This window comes from Fulmarus glacialis, unplaced genomic scaffold (assembly GCF_000690835.1).
Source record: "Fulmarus glacialis isolate BGI_N327 unplaced genomic scaffold, ASM69083v1 scaffold21585, whole genome shotgun sequence".
NCBI lineage: Eukaryota > Metazoa > Chordata > Aves > Procellariiformes > Procellariidae > Fulmarus > Fulmarus glacialis.
In genome coordinates, this window is record NW_009211432.1 from 17,358 (window position 1) to 39,319 (window position 21,962).

Sequence of the window (21,962 nt, forward strand, 5' to 3'; positions counted from 1 at the left end):
TTCCAACAACGGCAAGGACTGTGGGAAAAGCCTTTTTGAAAAACAAACAACAAACCAAGACTAAAAGTCAGCAAGAACAGAGGTAGTGTTCATGTCACCATTTTAAGGATTTTTCCACAAGTGCCCTAACTAGAGACTTGTGTTTGTTCTGTAAAAAAAAAAGTCATGACTAATTATTTTGTTGAGTCTTTGAAACAGAGTATTTCAGCATTTTATATATATAGATAGATAGATAAATAGATACAAATATCACTCTATATATACACACACACAAAAACACATTATTATACTTGGCAAACAGTACTAGAAATAGCATCCTGCAGGACAACAGGCAATTCACACACAAAGTCCTCTTCTAAGCCATGCAATACATTTTATTTTCCCTTGTGCCATTCATCATGACCCATTATGGTTTTTTCTCCCTGCTTAGAGTACAAGGAGGGGAAGAAGAGGTGGCATCAGATGAACTACTGCAAGTCAGATGATAAAACTGCATCGGTGCAATGAATAAATGCCACAAAAACCCAAAAATCCACCCCCCCACACTCAAGGCATCAACTTTTGCCCATCCAAAGCGTGTTCTTCAAGTTTCTGACCGCTGGCTTCGCTGCCAGTTTGGAGGTGACGTCTGTACTCCTCAGTGTGGATTGTGGCTCACAGAGCACGGAAGACTCGCTTGAAACAGCCTCTTTCGAGTCCGTTATGGTTGACACATCCATGTCACTTGATAAATCCTCAGAGGACAAGTTAAGACATCCTAGCTTGGCGAGAGAATTGGACCTTTTCAGAGGAGAAGACACAGTCAAGCCAGCCAGCCGCAGCCTGGTCTCAATTTCCTGAGTTCGCTGCTTCACCAGGCCGGGCTTGCCCCGCACGCTGTGGATGCTGTCGCTGCTGGAGCTACGCGTCAGGTTGGAGCTCCGGGAGGAGGAGGGAGTGTAGCAGATGGTCTTCAAGAAGTCCTTGGTGAAACTGCTCGTGTGCTCCAACCGACACATGACAGGCGTGGAGGTTTTCTGAGAGATCCCCTCCATGACGCGTTTCACCTCTAACTTCTCCACATCGTTTTCTGCATCTTCGGGTATCAACGGTGCTTGAAGAAGAGGTACAAGGCCATGATGTGAAATTAAAACCTCGCTTTCCTCCGCAATGCCGGAGTCGACTCTGCTCAGAGGGCCCTCTCTGAGCAGCGAAGAGGCGTCCGAGGGCAGGCTTTTCAAGCGCTCCAGCTCTTTGGTGTGCTTCCTAACCAAGCCTGCTTTCTGCAGCTGAATAAGAGACTCCTGATGCTGCATCAAGTAACTGTTTGCACTTGGCTTTTCCAAGTCTTTGCTGAACAACAAGTACTTCAGATCCTTGGTGGGTTTGCTGTCTTTTCTGGCTAGAGACTCTTCTTTTACCACTTCTGCATTAAGGAGGCTCTTGTCACAGTGTGAGTTTCTCCTGGGCAGCAGAGTTTTCACCGGGCTTTTTGGCGCATCTTTTCCTTTCTCCAAAATGCTGCAGTGTTGATCAAGTGATTTGCAAGTGCCAGCCTCCAAAGTGGCAGTTCCTGCCAACAGAGGAAGCGGAGCCTCATTATTTTTAGTTCTGATTGCTTCCTCCGAGTGTGCCTTGCTGGGCAGGTGGTCCGCCAAGTTGGAATTGACGTGGGAGAGGAGGGCCGGTTGCGTGCAGATGGTGGTGCTGCGCCGCGCAGCGCCGGGGTTCAACTTTTCGCACTGCTCCCCAAAGGAGTCGGGAGACAAACTGGCCGAGGAATACATGCAGTCAGCGCAAGACTGATAGGAAGGCTTGACCTTACTGAGGATCCCGAATACGGCATCATGCTGCAAAAAAGAAAACAGGTACAGATAAATGTGCACAGAACAAGACATCAGCAATAAGCAGAGCGAGAGGCACAGACCACAAGATGTATTTACAGCCACGCAGTTTTGAAACGAAACCCATTTCCACTTCTCCTAAGGCCCTGCAGCAGGAACAAAAGGCACGTACTTTCTCAGCAGAGAGTATCTTCAATGGAAGAATACCTACCGTTTGGTACCAAGCGACGGTCATGCAAGCAAGTTGCCCAAAGCAGTTTATAGGGCACTCACATGCGTGCGCTCTCTCTCTGGCATCTAAATCCATAGCTTGGGCAAGCAAAGCCATGTTCTGAAGCACTTCGAAAAGGAAGCAGCTCATCATGGAATGAAAGGCTTTATCCAAGTCAAATGAAACTGTGCTATGAAGATGAGAAGAGCAGTTTCACTTGCAGTAGAGTCAGCCATGCTAATCACCTACATTTCAACTCCATACGCACCTCAAAATCCTCTGGGCAACTCCTTTTGCTGTTGTTGTTATTCAAGTTCTCTCTATTAAGCCTGCTCTCCTCCTTGTGCAGGGACAAACGCCGCTTCCACTTCTCCATCGGATTTTCCTCCCTGACACCGTCCTCCCCTGGGTCCCTGGGGCTCAGCACTATCCTTCCCTTCCTGGGGCTGAAGTCCAGTTTCTTCTTCACCTCCTTCTCACAGAAACTGCTCAGCTCTGCCAGCGGCTCCGCTGTCTCCAGGGCTTTGGCCGTCTCCAGCAGCCTCCCCTCCGAATGCGCCGACAGAGGCTGTCCCACCAGCGAGGCAGTGCGCTCCGCAAGCGCATCCCGCTCCAGCTCCTCCACGTGGAAAAAGCCCTCCCTGTCACCGGGAATCTTGTTCTCCAGCAGCGTGTCCGAGAGGTGACGGAAGCAGTAATTAAACCCCACAGACACTTCTGTGCCGGCGCGGTTGTCCAGGAACGCTGACTGCGAAGGCGTGTCCAGATCAGCCAGGCGGTTTTCTAGGTCGATGTCTAAGCTCTCGAGTAAGAAGTCGCCTGACCCCGTGGTGCCGTCTGTGTTCTGGGGTAGGTTGCTCTCTGCCTGCTGCTTCCACAGCTTATTGTGGCGCTGCTTGCTGGGGGAAAGGACAAAGACACAAGTGACTACCGTTGAACTGTAGGACGCTCAGTTCCAGGAACATTCGTCCCTTCCCACAAACTGGAACTGACAGGCTGAACGGCGGGTCCAGCCTGGCAATCCCACCTGGGCAAAACCATCTCTAGCATCAGGATTTTGTCCCTCCCGCCTACCCGCTCCAGAGTCTCTTTGGCCCAGCAGACCCACAGCAGCGCCCTGCACCGCACCCATGATGGGAACAGCCCTTGGGAGGAGACCCTCAGGGCGGAGGGGCACAGAGCCCTTCCTCAGAGCAACATGCTGAAACAACATCTCCGCACGTCTCATGGCACAGTTCCTGCTAAAAAACTTCCCCCAGTAGAGCAGAGGCCAAGCGGAGCATGCAGAAACCCTTATTAGATGCTACAGCGCTTGCAGTGACAAAGACTTGTGATTGGCATGGTCACCCAGAACTGCAAATGATTTGCCTCCAACACTGCCTGAGCTCAGTTCTGCCTCATAAAACAAGAACAATGTTTTGCTGAACAGTACTGGCTGCTGAGAAATACGAACATGCTTCCCAAACGCAGAGAAACCCTCGCTGAATTAAACCAGAGCAGATCTCCTTACAAGACAGCTAATTTCCATCCAGGGAGGCCTGGCATGGAAAAGGTTTAGAAAAACACAATTAGCCCAGGCTTCTGCGTCTGCCCTTCTAAAGAGGACCCTTCAGACTAGGGTCTTCAGCACCATGCACACTTTTGCCAGTGTCTTTGAGCACGACACGCATGCGTGCAAGACATCGGCAGAAGAACCTATTGCCTGAACAGAACTCCACGGAGATTGATTAATATTTTGTGATACAAAAACATGAGAGGTTGACTACAATTAGCTCCTTTATTTCCTGCAAGTCACCTTTCTGTTCATCCTGTTGCCTTACCTCGCATCTAAAATGCCTTCATATTCCAAAAGCTGTCTCATGAAGCCTGCATTTGGTCTTGCAATGCTGCGTTTTTGCTTCACATAATTATAGGCCTTTTCCAGTGACCAGCCAAATTCCTTCATTGCATAGGCTATAACAGTAGATGCTGACCGGCTCACACCCATTTTGCAGTGCACCAGACACTTGGAGTGATTCTTCCTGCAGAAGGACAAACAGGAAAATACGTCTCATCTTTCTGTTGTTACCATTTTACACGGTGGAGGGACAGTACTTTGTCCCCCTGACCACCCTAACACCACGGCTCAGCAGGTGAGAAACATTTTGGATTAAGTGGGCCATGAAAAGAATCTCTCTCCAGAAAAGTCAGGAGTTAGAGAAGGGCAGCTTCAATCATGCTGCCGTTTCAGAGACCACCATGAAGCCTCCTGCCTGCCTGCCCGAGTCTTTGGATACAGGGATAAGCAGGAACAACCTGAGTGTAAAAGCGCAGCAGAGTTTGACGGGCTCTGTCACCATCTCTTGTTAGCAGAGACAGCTGGGAATAGTCCAACATGGACATGTGTTGGAGTATTTCCAGAACTTCTTAAGATGAGGAAATGTCCTCGTTTCCTTTTGGAAGCAAAACAAAATAATAATAATAATACGTATCATAGGCTAGGAACAGGTTAATGCCAGTATAGGAAGAGAGGAGGTATGGGGAAGTTCCAGGGACACAGAAAACTCCTGGCAAAAGCAGTAATGCAAAAGCCCTGCCGCCTCCTTCAGTGGTGGTGTGGCTTCAGGGAGGGTCCAGCTCCGCGCTGGATGAAACCTGCAGGGCGCGGTGTCAGACCCCGTGGCTTGGATGTGCTCTCACACTAAGTCGCGTCTCCCAGCCCACTTACTTGGCCTTATTTATGAAGTGGTACGCCTCATTCCAGTGAGCCAGGAGGTCTGTTGTCTCCTCGTCATATACTCGGATATTGTGATATGCGAACAAACCGGGGAAAAAATTATCAATTTCCCTGGTCACATTCAAAATGTAGTCAATGCTGTGGAGGACGAAAAGAAAAATAAAGTTGAACGGCCATGGTCATGAAAGGGAACTGACACACATTGTGAAGTCCAGGAAATCTGATACGAACTGTAAGGTTTTATCTACAGCCCTAATCCCGAACCCCCGGGAGACGCGGTGACACAGGTCACACACGTGACGTGCGGGGCCTGCCCGTTCACCCATCTCTACCGCTGGCACATCCCATTCAAAGCGTCAAAAGACCTTGGGCACAGGAGGGAGAAGTTTATTTTATCCTGTCTGCCGAGGCTTTGTAACCTAATCAGAAACTCCTCACTGTGTGCCACACACAGCTTCTGGGACGCTGGAAGGAGAAACGCGCATCGGCTGCAAGTGATTCGTTTGGGCAAGAGCTGGGAACGGACCCCAGGAATCACAATTTTCAACTGCAGGCTTTAGCTGCAAAACCATCCCTTTCTCTTCTTTCTGACCAAAAATATGAAATGAGAGTCACATGGTATCTCTCGATTCCTGCCAAATATTACAGCAGGGACTACAATGTACCCGGGGAGAACGAATGCCCATATTGATTTATTACCTCCTATCATTCAGACAAATCAAGGACACAGGATATTTGTTTCAGAATTTGTCCAGCTTTGACTTTTAGGCACTGCATGTCAAGATGCCTTCCCCGTAGATCAAAAGTATTAACACGCTGGTTGATTTACTTGTTCAAAGATGTTCAGACATCTGTTCCCAAGGACTCCAAATTAAACATTTTTAGTCATGCTGTTGAGCAATATTTTTCAGTTTCTCACATCAGGGTTGGTGTATGCCTTGGGCAAGCAGCAAATATTTATATGCAAAATTCTCACTCGTCCAAAAAGCGTGAAAGTAAATCAAGCCAAGAAGTGGTGCGGTGATGAGAGCGTGGTGAAAGACAGCCCTGCAGCTGCCTGTCTGGGCAGGTGAGATGGAGGTTGCTCATCCACAGGAAGTTCTGCTCCATTTAGATAGAGTTTTTTCCTAAGCTTAGCGCTGTAATATTTGCTCTTCTGCAGCCTGCAGGAATTCACACCTGACACAACAATATGTATGGCCATTTCACGCTCGGCTGCTACACATGGGGGGGTTCGGAGATCATGATGTACTTCACAAACGAGAAGTTTTGTTATTTCCACTCTACGTGTGATTGATAGAAATGAGGTAGGAAAGATTTCTCGACCAAGGTCTTGACGGTAAGTTACCCACATCGCTGGGAATGGGCCCAAACCCATCCCTACAGTCTACAAACGTCGTATGTCATCTCAAGAGATCTGAATGTAAGTTAAAGGCAAATGACTGGAGGTTTCAGAGTCTAAGGCTGGTGCTTGAAAGGTGCAGTACTCACCCCGAGCCCTGCAGCTCCTCAAGGTTGGAGGCATTCCACTCGGACCCCTGCAACAGCCACAAAACACACGTTTCAAAGGAGCCCAAGACCCTCCCTCCCTCCTAAGGTTCTGCAATCCCCCAGCCTCACTGAAATACCGGTAACAGCCTCTGAAACAGCAACAAGGCACCACTGCAGCCAGCGCTGCAGCTCAGCGCTGTCCTGAACAGGCAGGGACCTCCTGAAGAAGGGGACAAGGGCATTATGTCCCCACCTAAGAAGCTAGTTCTAGGCCAGGATGTGACAGAGCACTGCCCAAATCACTGCCCCCGGCCCCTCCGCATTTTTAACCACAGCTATAAATAATGCAGGGAAAGAAAACGATTATGTGTGGCATGACTGGGACCACAGGTATATGAGAAGTAAAGGCAAATCCTGAAAGTTATGGGCGTGGTTACACCTTGAATTGCTCCTATACTTGCAAAACAGTAAGCTAAAAAGGGTTGAAAAAGGTTTTGCCCTCAAACATGACCACTTCCTCTGACTCTCTCCAGAAAAAAAAAAAAAAAAGAGACCCAAGCATAACGGGCACAAATGTGTTCATCTCAAGCAAGTCTTTGTTCCAGATGGCAGTGCCTGGTTTTGCTTGGAGTACCATCTAGTGGCAAAAGATTAGACGAAACACGCACCGTTCTCTGCTTTTGCACAGCACATCACCTTCAACCTTATTCTTTACATAGTTCTGGCCATGAGTACAGAACTTCATAGCTCAATCGAGAAAAACAACAGTGACCCTAATCAGAGTCAAAGAGCAAACGGCTGTCACACCGGGGCAGCATCCACAGCGAGACCCTTTCTTTGTCATAAAAGAAAATCTCCATTGCTAGAAATAGAAAATGAACGTGCATAGAGAGAACTTGAGCTATGCTATGGTATGTCCTGAAACAGGATCAACCTGCCAGGAAAGAACCATTATATCAAGTGCCAGAAACAAGACTATAGCTAGAAAAAAGGGCTTCTCTACTGTGGGCTTTTACAAGCAATATTGCTCCTGGAGTAAAGTCTGCACAAAGGGCAGGATGGCGGGCTGTACTTCTTCCTCATGCTGCACAAGTCAGCCTTAACACCAAATCCCGCTTCCCCTAGAGCCCAGTGACTTGTCAGATCACTCCCACTGAACCTCCTGCTATTCTGGAACTCCCAACGTAGCAGCTTACCAGATATAAATGATCAAAAATCAGAGATGGTTTGTCCATCTGACCCAGGATAAGCAGCATTTCATTGTCTATAAATTCCTTGAATTCCTTCAAGTTGCAATTCATGTGTTTCTCCAGCTCATTTCGTATCTGCCGAGAAGAAAACAAAGGATGCCACCTAGAATCACGTTTGTTCAATAGAAACATTTGTTGGCACTCCTCTGCAAAACATTTCTTCTGTACTTCATTAAAAACAGCAAGAGGGACTCAGCCTTTTGGAGACAAGAAATCTCACTACGTGGCATCTCTCCAAGTATCCTAGGCCCCCAGATTTAAGATCTGTAATTAAAGCTTCAGATAACATCCATATTTTGGGGTACCTGCTTCTTAAAAATAATTCGAGAGAGAAAAAACAAGACCTTGGAGAGCAGCTAACAAACAAACGTGAAACCCATTAGAAGCAAGGAGCAGCAGCAGCGTTGGTGAAGACAGATATTTCTAGTACTCTCCCTTTTTAAAACACCAGGGCACCATCATACAGTCCTCTCACTGCACCTCAGCTTCAGGAAGGTGCAATGCAAAGCAGCACAACTTCGTTTAACCCTCCATGGAAAACGGTTGCAGCAAAATCAAAGCATCTTGACTGCACCAAGAGTTAAGAACACAGACAGACGAGTTCTCAGCTTACGCCTACAACTTGTAACACGGCTGTTACACAAGAGTGTATCCGAAGCCTTCAGTGCTAAGCTTTAGGAAGGAAAGCCCTGCATGTTAATAGCCTCCCTTGAAAAACAAACAAAAACCCAACCCAGAAAGAACTATTACCATTTGCTCTGAATATGTCTGCACTGCGGCTGGACATATTTACACCAGCCTGTGGGATGGATCCAAACTAGCTTTAGCCTTGACTTGTGATTTTTCCATCCGTAAACTCACTAGCAAGATGTTGCCTGCAAGCCCGTCTGACATTTGTTCAGGAACAAAGAAAATAAAACCTTAAAATGAAGGCAACAAGGAGAAAGGAAGGCATATACTTTGCTCTACACTGCCCATAAGCAAGTGAAGATCAGGACACTCCTCTAACACAGCTGTGAGGCTTCAAGCCACCAACTGCATCTTTTGAATGCTGCCTTTGCTTGCGTAACTCACGGGGATACACTGAGGAATAAGTGGCAAATTCATTGCTTGGACACGCCTACGTGTGCTACAACCAACTGTAATGCTGGCATCACCTCTAATGCCACTCTGTTGGCAAAGTATCAGGCACTATGCACTTGAAAGTCACATACTTGTTATTAAGGTCTTGAAAAATGCATTCTGATGTTGGTATTACCCCAATTTCCCTGCTGGAGAAACAGGTATAGCGAAGCCAAAGAGCAGAACCTTTACGGAACAGTTGGAAATACACACTCAAAAGCCAGTGACACCTAGTCAGATGGTGTCTCTTCATCAGTGCAGCACTCTCTGGAAAAGGAGTCTAGCAAGAAGACTAAGATAGCACGAATTTTTATATTTACCTCCTTAGAAGTCACATTTTCCAGGTCTTTGCTCATCATGATGCTCCGGAGTTTGGCTTTAATGAGCCGTTCTGTTCGTTCCCTTTCAGTTGGCCTGAAAAGGAAAAGGAGAGGGTGTCTCCAAGCTGGCAGTAAACATACAGTGCAACTCGTACAGTACAGAGGATGGTGGTAAAGACTTGTATTAAAAGCAATTTTTATGAGAATAATGGAATAAAAACATTTGAAGACATTTATGAAAGGAAAGGAAATGAACCACTGGAGGAAGAAAAGGGAGAAGGGGACATTTTTCCCATGAGCCAAGCCAAGTTTTTCTAATAAAAGTCAGAACTGACTTGTCAACAAACAGGGCTGGAGAGTCGGGGCGGGTGGACTCCAGGTCCTGCATTGCATTCCACTCATTGATGCAGCTCTGGTCGGAGCTGATGCAGCTTTCGTAGTACGTGGCCCAGACCAAGGCCATCCCACCTGGGAAGTAGTTGTACCTTCTTGCAACTTCACAGGCTTTATGGAGGATCTGTAAAGCAGACCTGCAAGTTTGGGGAACAAATTTGTGCAGATGTGAGCAGCAGGGACAGACAGAGCAGGATCTGAGAGATTTTCACAGAGAAAAAAGATTTTCAGCATTGCTTGTTGCAGTTTGCTTTTTGAGAGCAGCAGATTTATTGTGTCAGAGTTCAGAGAGGGCACAAACTGCACCTTGGAGGTCTTCTCAAGAGCCGGTCCAAGGCAGAGGCTGAAATCTTCTCCTGATTAACAGGCAAGCACAAAGCACAAGTCGCTCTGGGATCTAATCATTAGCTAACTTGTAAAGCCAGACCAAAGGAAAATAAAGAACATGGACAATTTTCAAACCACCTTCAGCAAGGAGTCAAATGCATATTTACCAGCATTCTTGGCCCGTGACATGCTCCAGGGACAAGGCCCAGATTGGGTCATTTGTTTTTGCAAATTCTAGCATTACTTTTTCCTTCCTTCCCTCCTCATTTTTTTCCCCCCCCTTTTTTTTTTCTTTTTTTAAGGTTCTGCTCCGAAGATGTCATTGTGCTGAATACATTAACCACATCTAAGGTTGCCAACAGGAGGGGCCGAGTTCAAAAAAATGACAGGAACAAGAGTTTCCTTTGTTTCTGTACCAAATCATCCCTAGCACGACATCCTTCTCTACATCTGTACCTTTTCCCTATCAGATGCCACAAGGACAGGGATCTCTCGAGGCTCCAAGAGGAGCCAGCAAACTGCCCGGGCCAAAAGAGATGCATTTGTTCTGTGCGGGACCAAAAGAGATGCATTTTTTCTCCTCTTCAAGGAGGAATTTGCTGGCACAGCTGCTGCTGATTCAGCCACCTCTGCTTCAGTGTTTTGGAATCCCTGCACATGGGAGGGGTGACAGGAGCTGAAAGGTGAACAGGCACCCGGGGCGGCACGGAAAGTTTCCGCGCAGCAGGAACCCCAGCCTGGCCCCAGTAACGAGGCAGAACGCCGGGAATGCCATCAGATTGGCAATGGGTCCCGAGACTCCTCCTTCAGCCAGTTAGAAAAATATGCGGAGAGAAGAAAGACTGGGTTTGCAGCCTGATGAATTCAAGTTGGTCTTTCATGTTTATTCATCTCGCTACTGCCATTTCCCTTATATTGAAGGGCACACAGCTGCCCTGAACAGAAGCAGAAGATCCTGGGTTTGGATCAGTGTTCTCATCATTCCTTTATAGTACTGCTACCTGCTGACACAGGGAAGCAGCATCTCTGCTGCAGCTCACTAAATACCAATTATGGAGAATGCTAAAATGCAGTTTGTTTATTTGTTTTTAATTTATTCACAGAAATGACAGTCTCTTTCTCAATAAAGCTAATTAACACACATACCACATGGCTTGCACCGACACTGGCTTGAAGATGTGCATTCTCCCTGCAGTGCTCACGCTGAAGCCACTAACAGACAGAAGGGAAAAAAAAAACCAGTCAGAAACTGCTCTTCTCTGCATCACAAGCTGCACTCTACAAACAGCTACTGCAAGGCAGCTATAGGGGCACTCACAGTCAAAAAGAATCAGGGATGAGAATTTGCATCACCGATTTTCCAACATCCTCCCAAATAAGAATGACAAGCGGATACCCTTCCCGGCATAGGCTGCCAGGAATGGGAGCTCCACCCTTCGAGTGGGATTTCAGCGAACATTCACTGGGTATCACAGGTTCCACCGAGCAGTTTGAGGGCAGCAAGACAAAAACTCACTGTCTGAACAAGAGGACTGCAGCCATGAATCCAAAATTGGAACTTCATTTGCAAGATGATGGAGAACCTCTCCTAGAGCAGCCCCCAAGTAGGGAAGGACATTCGCATTTATCCTTTTAATGTGGTTTCTTACCCATCACCATCAAGATGGATTTTAGTATCACTCCACAGACGAAGAACCATTCCGATGGTGCAGCTTTTACTGGAAGAGAGATTGTTATACAGGATGTTAAATATAGGCCACAATGTGGTCATGCCAATATCCTAAATTATTAATACTCTTTAATTTTTAAAATCCTCAAGCCTTCCTCTAGTAATTCCTAGTAATATCTCAGGACATCAAATGCATAACACACAAGGAGACCGGCAGCTGAAGTCTAAAGGGCTCCTCTGGTATTAGCATTAGTTTCTCCACAGGGCTGGAGAAACATCACAGAGGCAAGAATCAAAACCACCAGCTCTTCTCCCCGCCTCCAGAGCCTGCCAGAAAGCACTGCAGTATTTGCCCCAGCGTTTTTCGTGCTCTCTCAGCCTCACAAGCTCAGTGCAAGGCAGTTCCCTAACGGGACATAAAAGCAGATCACAGCGATCTGGCTGCAGAGATCCCGCTCACTAAAGCGAGGCAGAAAGCAAGCCGGGGTAGGTGGCAGAGCAGCCGCCTGCCCTTTCTGAAGAGGACCCAAGGGGCCTTTCAAAGGACTGTGTGTTCGATTTTCACTTCATCACTCCGGCTGGTAGAAAAGACAGAAGTGGATTTTATGAGTTTACCTAACCCAAAAGAACACTTCCATTTCAGAGATGCAATCTGGCAAGAAAACCGTACTATAATAGGGGCCAGTAACCTTCAACTAGTAAATAATTAAGCTACTGAGATATTAAAGTTTTAAAGGAAATTGGGATGCATACAGCAACAGCCAGTTAGCAAAGAACTCAGGTTTTGTTTTGTTCTTTTCCTTTCTTTTTTAAGCTGCTTTCTACAGCAGATCAAAGGCTTTGACAGGCCAGTTTGAACACACATGTGGATAATGTGCACTTTAGAACTTTGCAAGAAAAAATGTTTTTTATTAAACACATGTAAAAGGAATAAAACCCACAAAAGCACCCGACTAGTCAAACTGTCAGCAGTCAGAACACTTACAGCTCAGCAGTGACATTTCAGCCCCAACACAGAGCCACGGAGTCACTCAGTGAGGTCGCTAACGCCAGCTGACTTCTTTATGCATGAGGCTTACCCTTAATTAACAAAACCTTTGGCTTTCAGGGGAGACAGTAACTGAAATGGCAGCTAACCTTACAGCTAGGATGGATTTGTCATAACTTTTCCATCTTTCCTCTTGTCTCCCATCAATAATCACCAGAGGCAAATTATTGCAAGGTTGTTTCAGATTTGAAGATGGCATAGCAAACATTCACTGCTGTTGCACACTGCATGTGCCATAAGGAAATGCTACATTAGAATTTCCTCCGTAACACTAACAGCAGTAATTTAACAGCAGATACAAGAGGCACCATCAAAGCCAATGACAATAATCTTATTAGAAAGGGACAGCCAGGAGTTTCTCTACAGATCTCACTGCAGTGCAAAAGCTCCCCCCTTTCCACTTATAGAAATGGAAACAACCACTAAGGTTTTCCGAAAAGAAAACAAAAGTCACAGTGGCTGCACCAGCACAACATGGCAGCCTGCTAAATCATTGGAGAACAGAAACAACAGTCTGGAAGCTCTGACTTAACTCCAGCTCTGCCAAACCAGCCCTATCTCTCCAAGCCAAGAGCTTTTCTGCCTTGGTTTACTCACCTAGAACTGTAATAAATGTGAGAGGGTCTGTGATAACAAAATATTTTATTTGCTTTTCAAAATATTATGTGCTCTTATCAGTTAGACAAAAGAAACAGCTCATTACCGACACATGTGTTTGTTGGTTTTGGAGGTACTTTTGCAGCATTATTTTTTGACGTTATTTGGCAACTAAGCTACGCCCCCAAAAAACAGCTCCATTGCATCATACCATCAACAGGCTTGAAGTCTGGGGGATAGAATAAGTTCCAGTTTTACCAGTGTGTCTGCAAGAGCATTTTGTAGTGAGCAGACAGCAAACTACCACAGATGAGGTAGGTGCCACAGCCCTACAGATGGATTACACATGAACGCTTTGCCCACAACTGCCCAGAGAGCCCAGAGATTCCAAGGAGACTGAAAGCTTTCTGGGGAGAAAAAAAAAAAAAAAAAAAAATCACCCTCTCGTCCTCATGACTGGTCAGAAAACTCAACACATGTCCTTTCTCTTGATAGAATTTGCAGATACATGTTAAGCAACTGCTTGGGGACAGCTTGGTGTTGACAGGCTTTCCAGAGAACCCAGCCTGCCTGATTTCCAAGCCCAGCCTCGCCTTAGACATACCTCTCCTTGCTGGAGAAATCCACACCCAGGAGAATATTCTCTTCTGTGTCCTGTCGTCCGCTGCTGTATACAACCACCATGTACCGGACTCGGTCTGTCCACACACTTTCCAAACGGACAGCCTAGAAAAAGGTCATCAAGCTCTGCAAGCTAGTTTTTGGATAATTATTACTTCCATTGCTGCCCAATATTTTTTTTAAGGTGTGATTGTGCCCAACAGCTTTATTTAGCTGCAGTACGAAAGACACGGGGAGAGCCGGTCCATCTTCCAGCAAGGCTAGTTGCCAGTTTGACTTGGCATGGGGTGGGGAGAAGATTAGCCTAGATTACCTGCCCCAGTTCAGAGAAATACTACAAAAATGTAACCTGAAGATCTGTTCTAAAGAGGTTCAACTAGAAAGTTGGTAAAAACATTGGTCATGCACTGAACTGAAAACAGAGGTGGGCTCAGATGATTCTTCCACTCACAAGTCTTCACTGAAATACCTTAGTCATGCTGGAGGGGATAACTGACATAGACTTTTCTGCAGTGACTTTTGTAGCCTCTACAGATTTCTTTAAAAGAAAGCCCAGCCCCATTTGGATGCAATTTCAAGACTGACTTAAAAGTGTCCACTAGCACCAGCAAGCTCCTGTCTCCTCTCCTGTATTAGTGTTTGTCTCAGCTGACTGGAAAATTAAATCTAACCAAACACACTTCAGACGGATCAGCTTCCTGACCCAACTCATTACCTGGATGTAAGGACCAGGGCAAAAGGAATGGACAGAAAATGTGGTAGGGCTGGCAACCAGCACAGAGTTACGCTGACTCTGAAACCTAGGATTTGCCAATGCTTTTCATGAACAGGTCTGTTTCAAATGCCTCCAACAGAAAGGAGAGGAGGAAAATGCATCTTTTCTTACCAGTTTGATCCTATCTTCACAGCGAAGGAGGTTGATCATCACCTGGAGGTGCTGGGGCAAATCACCTGCAGAGAAAGCAGAGAAATAATCAGAAAGGGTCTCTCACTTGCTGCACTAAGAATCAGCAGAGTCTTGACCTTTAATGAAATTGGATGTTTCTATGTCAAAAAATACCATTTAAGGGAGGCCATTAACTTTGCTGTCCCAGAGAATACCAACAGAAGTGAGCTTCTTGCGTGAGCGTTATCTGGCTGTGTGAGAACTCGACCTTACGGTATTTGGAAGCCAACAAATATGTTGAGACCACCTGTGACTGGCACAAATGATGATACTCTTCCTGTTACAGCATCTTGGAGAAGACAAAGATATGGGCGCTGAGGACAGGGGAGGAAGAGGCAGGAGGAACAACTCTGATTTTAAAAAAAAAAAAAAAAGGGAACAAAGGAGAAAAGAAAAACTTTGACTTGTAAAACACACACAGCATCGTGGGATCAGCCCCACTGGCCTTATGGAGGGTATATCTGAACATGAGAAACTTCTGAGGTGGAAGGGCTGCAGGAGTGGCCCGGTTTGGGTGACGGATCCCTTCTATCTCAAAGTGCTGCTCATGCAACAAGTCCCTTAGGCTCTAGAGCAGTGGGTACATTTCTGTTTGGTGAAAGCAAGCGAAAGGAACAAGGAATCTACAAGAAAACAAAACAAGTTCACATCTAATAACTTGGTAATGCACTCATAACTTTCCATACAAGATAAAATTCCTTCCGTAGGATGTTTGCTGGGTATATGAAATTGCTGACAATTAAAGAAACCCAAAGCCAAGCTTGGCATTCAAACACCCTCTTTGTGCTTGGAGTGTTTACTAAGCAGCAGACACACAGTACCACACTGTGCCTTTCCCACATGCTCCTGCTCTCAGAATGCCCTGATGATCTTCTTTCTTCTTTCCCAGTAATCACTTATTCCAAAACTGTCAAAGACAGAAGGCATAAAACCACCGGGTAAGTAGAATCCACTTTCCTGAACCCCCTACCTGCTTATCAATCCTTACGTACGTTCACCGTACAACTCCTTATCATTTCTTCTCACCAGTTTGGCACGCTGGAGGGGGCTGGGGCAAGAAGGAGGGTCTGTTCTTAAACCATGATAAACTCTTACAGGCCAGACTGTGATGAGTTAACTGAAAAGGGGATTTTCCTGAAACCAGGAAAGGGGATATAAGGAGCTAAGAAACGTACGTCTACCCAGAGACCCAAATCCTGTTAAAATGTTCCTCACTCTTACTGGCAACATCAAACAAAACCAGCAACAGGTAGTTTCAAAAGAACAAACGCTGTCAGCTGGCACCGAAAGTCCCAAGCTTCAGATTATTGGAGGCTGGGAGAGCACTCGGAGAAATGTGCTGAATCAGGACCTCGATAACTACAGAAGAGGTGCGAGAGCCCTGTGACTCAGCCCATCCATTTTCCTCCCCACAGGCCAAAGGGGAAGGCAAAGATCAAATCACTGAAGCACAAGTGGCGTTTCTTCATCTGCGGCTGCAGAAAGCAGGGATACATATTCAGCGCAGACCTTCTGGCTCAGCAGGCATCCCTGCCTAAAGAATGCCATGCTGAATGCCATAATGTCTGCAGAGAATAAATTTCTATGCCAGTTACAGTTCCGAGATAATGACGAAACTTTAAACAAAGACTCAATAATCATATGTTCCCATTCAAATCAAGTGGGCTGGAAACCTGGTTTTACTCAGCAGGTTGTACAAGGCCCACTACGACAATTAGAGGAGTCATCCACCCTCCCACGCGTGCTATTAGCCTGTCCGCGTGGACGGGATGAGCAGGAAGGCAAGAGGGAAGAAGAATTTCAGTAGGTGATTTAATCCACTACCTGCATGTTTGTGAGGATGCTGGAGACTTCGCTGGCCCTGGGAGCTGTTTCCTTGTTGTAAGAAAAGGGCTGCGCCTTTCACCATGAAAAAGCTCTCGCTTAGGCTGGAAAACAAATGACAGAGGAAGTCAACTGAAAGGAAATATCAGCAAAATGCGTGCTCAGGTCTGTACGCCTAGGGAAGGAAGGGCTTCTCCTCACTAAAACGTAGTAGGATTTTGCCATGAGAAGCTGTTCCCAAAGTTTGATCCTGCCACTTGCACGGCATGGCTCCAGCATTATTCATGGATTATTCACGTATCATTTTCCACCAACATTTTATTACTTGGCCATTGTGGGAGATACTTGCCTGAGCTGTCATGGGCTGGAAAGGACTTTATCATTTGTTTATCAACTTCTGCAACTTAAAAACAGTAGAGGGTAAGACTTTTTACAGGCTTAGACCTGTAAAATGACTAAAGATCAGGTTCCGAGTCAATCAGTTCCTACTAATTTCACTTCTTGAGATTTCTTTGGAATGCAAAAACAAGAACATGTAACCATAAACTGTCTGTAGTTTTAAAGAGGAAGGGAGGGCAGATGAAACCTGCACATCACAAGAGAAAGGAAACTGCACTGAAACCTCAGGGGAAAAAAACAACCGACAGAGTAGCAAAGATTTTGCTTTGCTCTGGCTAGATACTGGAAAATACTACTGATAAGAAGGCAGGTCGCAGTATGTGCAAACACATAACGATATTTCCACAGAGCCAAATGACACACAGGCCCCAGAGCATAACTAAAGAGAAGGCTGAACAAAATCAGTAGTTACACTAAGCACCAGCACAAGCCTAATTACATAGTACCACAATGCCCTCGCGAGCGTTTTAGAAATAGACTTGGACATAAGCGGTAAAGTTAGCATTTCCCACAAGGCTGAAAATCAACATCTACTAAGCTACCTTTTAGTTGCCACAGTAACTGCTTACACTGCGTTTCCTACACTGCTCAAAACATCACAAGAGACATTCCTTGTTACAAAGCCCAATTTTCTGCCGCCCTACACTTCCAAACATAGATCATCATTAATTACTGTCTGCTATCTACTAAATATAAGTGCTCCATTATGAGACTGTGCTACAGGGGAGTTACTTACGCTACAGAAAATGACCCCACAGGAGTTACTACTCCCAGCACTCGTCTATTCTGTACTTTATCTGGGGTCCTTGCCTTTGGGCAGAAGTGAGCGCTAATGCTCCATTCTACCTTAATCTTTTTGTGAAGACAGACATGAATTTCATGTCTTTTCAGCTTTTGCTGCAAGTTTAGCTTTTACCTCCTCTGAGAACACAGCCAGGGTTCCCAGGCAAAGCCTCCTCATTTTTCAACTGAATCTTCAAGGTGCAAAATTCCCAGAAAAATCTGGATCAAGTTTAAATTTGAGATTTCAGCTGCTTTTAAAAAGTGAACTAAAATTTTCGCCCAAGTTCCAGGCTCCACAAGTCATATATCAGGTCAATAAAATGCCAGCAGGACAACTGCACGCTAATTAAAACAAGCTTTTCTCCATTTACACTCCCACAGTATTCTAGCACTCACCACTCACTTCGCTAGCAAGCTGCGTCTGAACAGGAGCTGCGCAGCGTTTGCTTGTGATCCGAAACGCCGGCTCTGCTCTGCCTGGCACACAAGCTAACGGCAAGAATTTCTGCAAATGGGAATTTGGTTCATTCCATAAGTGAGCCAGGAAAAGCCTTGTTTCCTTCGCACACCAGATCTCACAGGAAAGCGTTAAAAAAGGCCAGAAGTTACACAAAAGCAGTGACACCAACACAATGTATAGGATATTCAGCTAGATACCAGCTTCACGCACACTCCTCTGTTTTTGCAAGCAAGAGGAAGGGAATGGTTAGATAACGCACGAGGAGATAATTCACAGTATTCCTGTCTCAAGAATTTTGGGAAATATTTCTTTGGGAAAGTGAAAAAATATCCCAAAGGATATTCTTTTACCCCTCATAAAGTACTGACTGGGATTTCTACAGCAGGAAAAACCTTGGAAGAGACAGAGCTCCTTCCCAAAGGCATCGGTAACTCCTGCTCTGATAGTTCATCTCGCCTGATGTTCTCCTCTCTCGCAGTCAGGAAATCTTTCACAATAAAGCAGAATATTCCCAGTTGCAGGCAAATGAGAAAGCTGCGCTGCAAAAGCGACTGCAGGAAAAGGACAACCCACATAGCAAAATTTTTGTCACCATGTATTCATCTGCATGGAAATGAACCGGAAAGCAAAGCCAAAGAACCTGTTGAGAGCAAGATTTCTTTTTTAATTTAAATGTTTGTTTCCTAAACTGCGCACTAACCTTGCAAAGCGCAGCTCGCCGTGACTCAGACTGCCCGCGCCTCCCCAGCACTACCCGCGCTCCCCGATTTCCACATAAGCTCCCATTTCCATACGACCAGCGCGGTGCCGTACAGAGGTAACGCATCCAAGCCCCTCTTTGCAAAAGCTCGTATTTTACACCATACCGAAACAGCAACGTTACCCAACACCGTCCCTTATCTCCGCTCTAGGAACACTCTTTGCTCTCAGTCACTTCATACAACTGCTCTAAAAGACAGCTAACAAAATAAAAATGAGAAAAAGGCAAGGCACGATATTCCAACCCAGTTTTAAAAAACCCTTTTAAATCCTGCAGTTCCAGTAAACAACTAAAACTCCAGCCTTTTTAAAAAGATCTCCTAAAGAACAGAAAAATCCTATCATTAAAGAACATCCCCAACTTTTGACCCTCAGCAGCAGTGATAAATGCCCTAGTAAGCAGCATTTGTTAGCAGCATAAAAACGAGTGGCTTATACATACTAATTTGGACTGGTTTTCTTTGAACAGCAGAAGCATTGTGCTGGCCCAAGAGTCAGACAGAAGTCAGTAAATTCGAAAAGATTCATAACTAGCTGTAAAACTCACATCCTTTTGCTTCTAAACCCATAAAAAAAAAGAAAAGAAGGAAAAGAAAAGGTTGACCGTATATTCTGTGCGGAGCAGAGAAATCGCGTCTGTTGATGCTACCCAGGAACTGGATGACTTTTACAGAACACTGTGTCTTCCACTGATATCCTGGCTTGAAAAAGCACTTGTCCTAACATATCCTGATGAAAGAGGGCCATTCAAGAGGGGAAAAAACCAGCTGAGGCTCGTCTAATCATTTCCCTCCTCCAGACTTGTTTGTTTGTTTGCTTCCTCCCGCATGCTCTGAAGGCAACGCAGCGCCGACCAGCAACCGCAAAGCAGAGCAGCCTGTCGCTGCAGAAAGTCCATATTCCCTGGGACAGGACTAGATGAAAAGCATCGTATCGACTAATGCTTGTTTGCTTCTTTACAATTAAAACACTGCACGCTACCACTGTAATATACATATGACAAAGGCATTAGCTGTCACATTAAAATGCTTCTTCACTTACTGTACAGCTACCACGGTTTGTCAGGGTGAGTCGCGAGTTACTGAGCTACGACCGAACAAGAAAGTCTTTCAGGTGGCTTGGTATTTATTTGTTGGTGGCTGGCTATAATAAAATTCACTGAAGACTTGTTTCTTACAGACCCCTGACTAATTCCTTCTCTAGGCATAAACCATAACCACACGCTCGCATCTCACCAGTCCCACTAGCCCAACCAGGGGGAGAAGCAGCTTTCTGTCCAATTTTTACCCGGCCCGACTGGCATGCACAACAGAAACCACCCATTCCCTGGATGCCCTTCCAGGAATCCTGACCAGCACAGCTGCTTTACAGGAGTCACTTCAGGCTCTCAAATAAATGCAGAGCCCACGAATTTTGTCACAGCCCTGGGACCCTGGTGCTCCCTAGCTCTCCAGTACAGCTGCAGACCAGTCCCCTTTCCACTCCATAACCTCAGCTTACCAAATGAATGGCATTTACCACCTAAGGGGGGTAAAACCCTATGCTTACAAGCATCTGGGACATGCTGAGGGTGTCAGTGGGAGGGTACAGACAGCTACGGTGCTTTGCTGTCCATAACGCAGGCACCCTTCTGCACCCAGAGGCTGGCAAGGAGAGGGTGCTTAACAGCCACCGCACCGCTGAGAGCAGGCTCCGGCGTCTCCTGCTTCACTGTCCCTTGCTCCATCCGTTGGCTCCGTGCTGCTCAACTTGAAAAGGAAATATTTCTTCCCCTTTGGGAAAGCTCCAGAAGAGCGTGACTGCAACACACATCAATTACATTTCAAGTTGCTTAAGAACACAATAGGCAGTGCCTTTTAATCGTTACAAAATGCCGCCCCCCGGGTCCACAAATGCCAATAAGCAATCTGTTAAAAATACTGGGTTTCGTAACAAGAGACAGAGCTGCTCGTGTTACTGGACAGACAGAGCGAGCTGGAAGCCAGCTGCCAGTCGCAGAACAATTTTCCCTAAGCAGCTTGCTTTGCTGTTGCGGCTCAGGCTGTGGTGTGTCCCAGGAAGAAACCTTGCATGCCTTGGGTATTCGAGTTCCCTGCTTTAATGGGAAATCCCACATAAGACGTAATCATCTTGCAGGATACAAGAAAACACTCTGTTCATATATCTTATAGCTACATAGCTCATCTCAAAATAAATATCCACACACAGAAGTTAGTAGAGAGAAACCCACTTTCCCTGGGAAGACACAGCCAAGCCTGAGCTCAGCAGCCTCTTGCTAGTCTAAGAATTAAAAAATAGTATCTAGCTAAAAGAGGCAGAACACAGAAACATCAGAGTTTGCGTCTGGCCGGGTATCCCTGCTGCTCCCAGAACTGCCACAGGATCGCTCGGTGCATGGGATGCCCAAGGAGCCTGGCTTATCACCAGACCTGCCACAACCCTCGGTATTTCTGGAGCCGTAACGAACTTGTCTTTGCGTTTGCCGCTGATCACAACCGAGAAGCTCATTTAGTGCAAGTGCTGTTCAGATCCGCTTGCTTACAGCTCTACTCTTAGAGCACATTTTAGTGCTGAGTTCACGCAGTGAAGAAGAGCAGACTTCCACTCTGCCTGGCTTTGCCTTGCGTTTTCCTCGGGGATTCGGACAGCCCCGCACTCCAGCCAGAGGCAGGTCCGAGGGCAGGGAGATCAGGGAGCGGAGAGGGGAGCTGCTCCTCGCACGCCCGGACCCAGGCTGTCCTCAGGAGCTGCCCAGCACGACCAGGGGACCGAGGCACGTGTGCCTGATGGGTCAAAGCTTGCTTCAGCTGGCATCCAGAGCTCACCTCTGCCTGGCCAACACATTTAAGTTACATCCTCCTCGCCCAAAGAGATAATATTCCAGATGTTCTTTCAAGATATCTACTCCCACCTGAAGCTTTTCTGTTTCTCTTTAAGCTTTCATCTGCAGCAACTCCCACGTTGTTGACCTGTCATGTGTTGCGCAGCTCAGGCGCAGAGCTCCATGTTCCAGAACAGCTCTGCAATGAAGCCTTGCCCAGGCGCAGGGCCGCACCATCATGCTCTCCGGGCACTAAATCTCTGTCAAATTAAGTTTCTTAATTTCCCCCTCCTTAATGGAACAAAACGTACGCGCGGTGCGGGGGCAGAGAAGGTCATCTATCCATCAGGGCTGAGCCAGAGCGCTCGGGGGACGGCGATGG

General features: G+C 46.3%; 1 protein-coding gene across 1 annotated transcript; it reads right to left on the minus strand.

The window, feature by feature from the left end:
• Positions 1 to 554: 554 nt before the first annotated feature.
• On the minus strand, positions 555 to 19,278 carry SSH1 (slingshot protein phosphatase 1). The gene is made up of 14 exons (XM_009577545.1): positions 19,202 to 19,278; positions 16,359 to 16,462; positions 14,475 to 14,539; positions 13,572 to 13,693; positions 11,303 to 11,371; positions 10,800 to 10,865; positions 9,269 to 9,463; positions 8,934 to 9,027; positions 7,438 to 7,566; positions 6,242 to 6,288; positions 4,742 to 4,888; positions 3,855 to 4,055; positions 2,303 to 2,933; positions 555 to 1,829 (listed from the first exon to the last, which is right to left on the minus strand). Exons 2-14 carry the CDS (start codon positions 16,441 to 16,443, stop codon positions 555 to 557), a joined length of 3,126 nt encoding a protein of 1,041 aa, XP_009575840.1. The 5' UTR covers positions 16,444 to 16,462; positions 19,202 to 19,278.
• Positions 19,279 to 21,962: the final 2,684 nt, after the last annotated feature.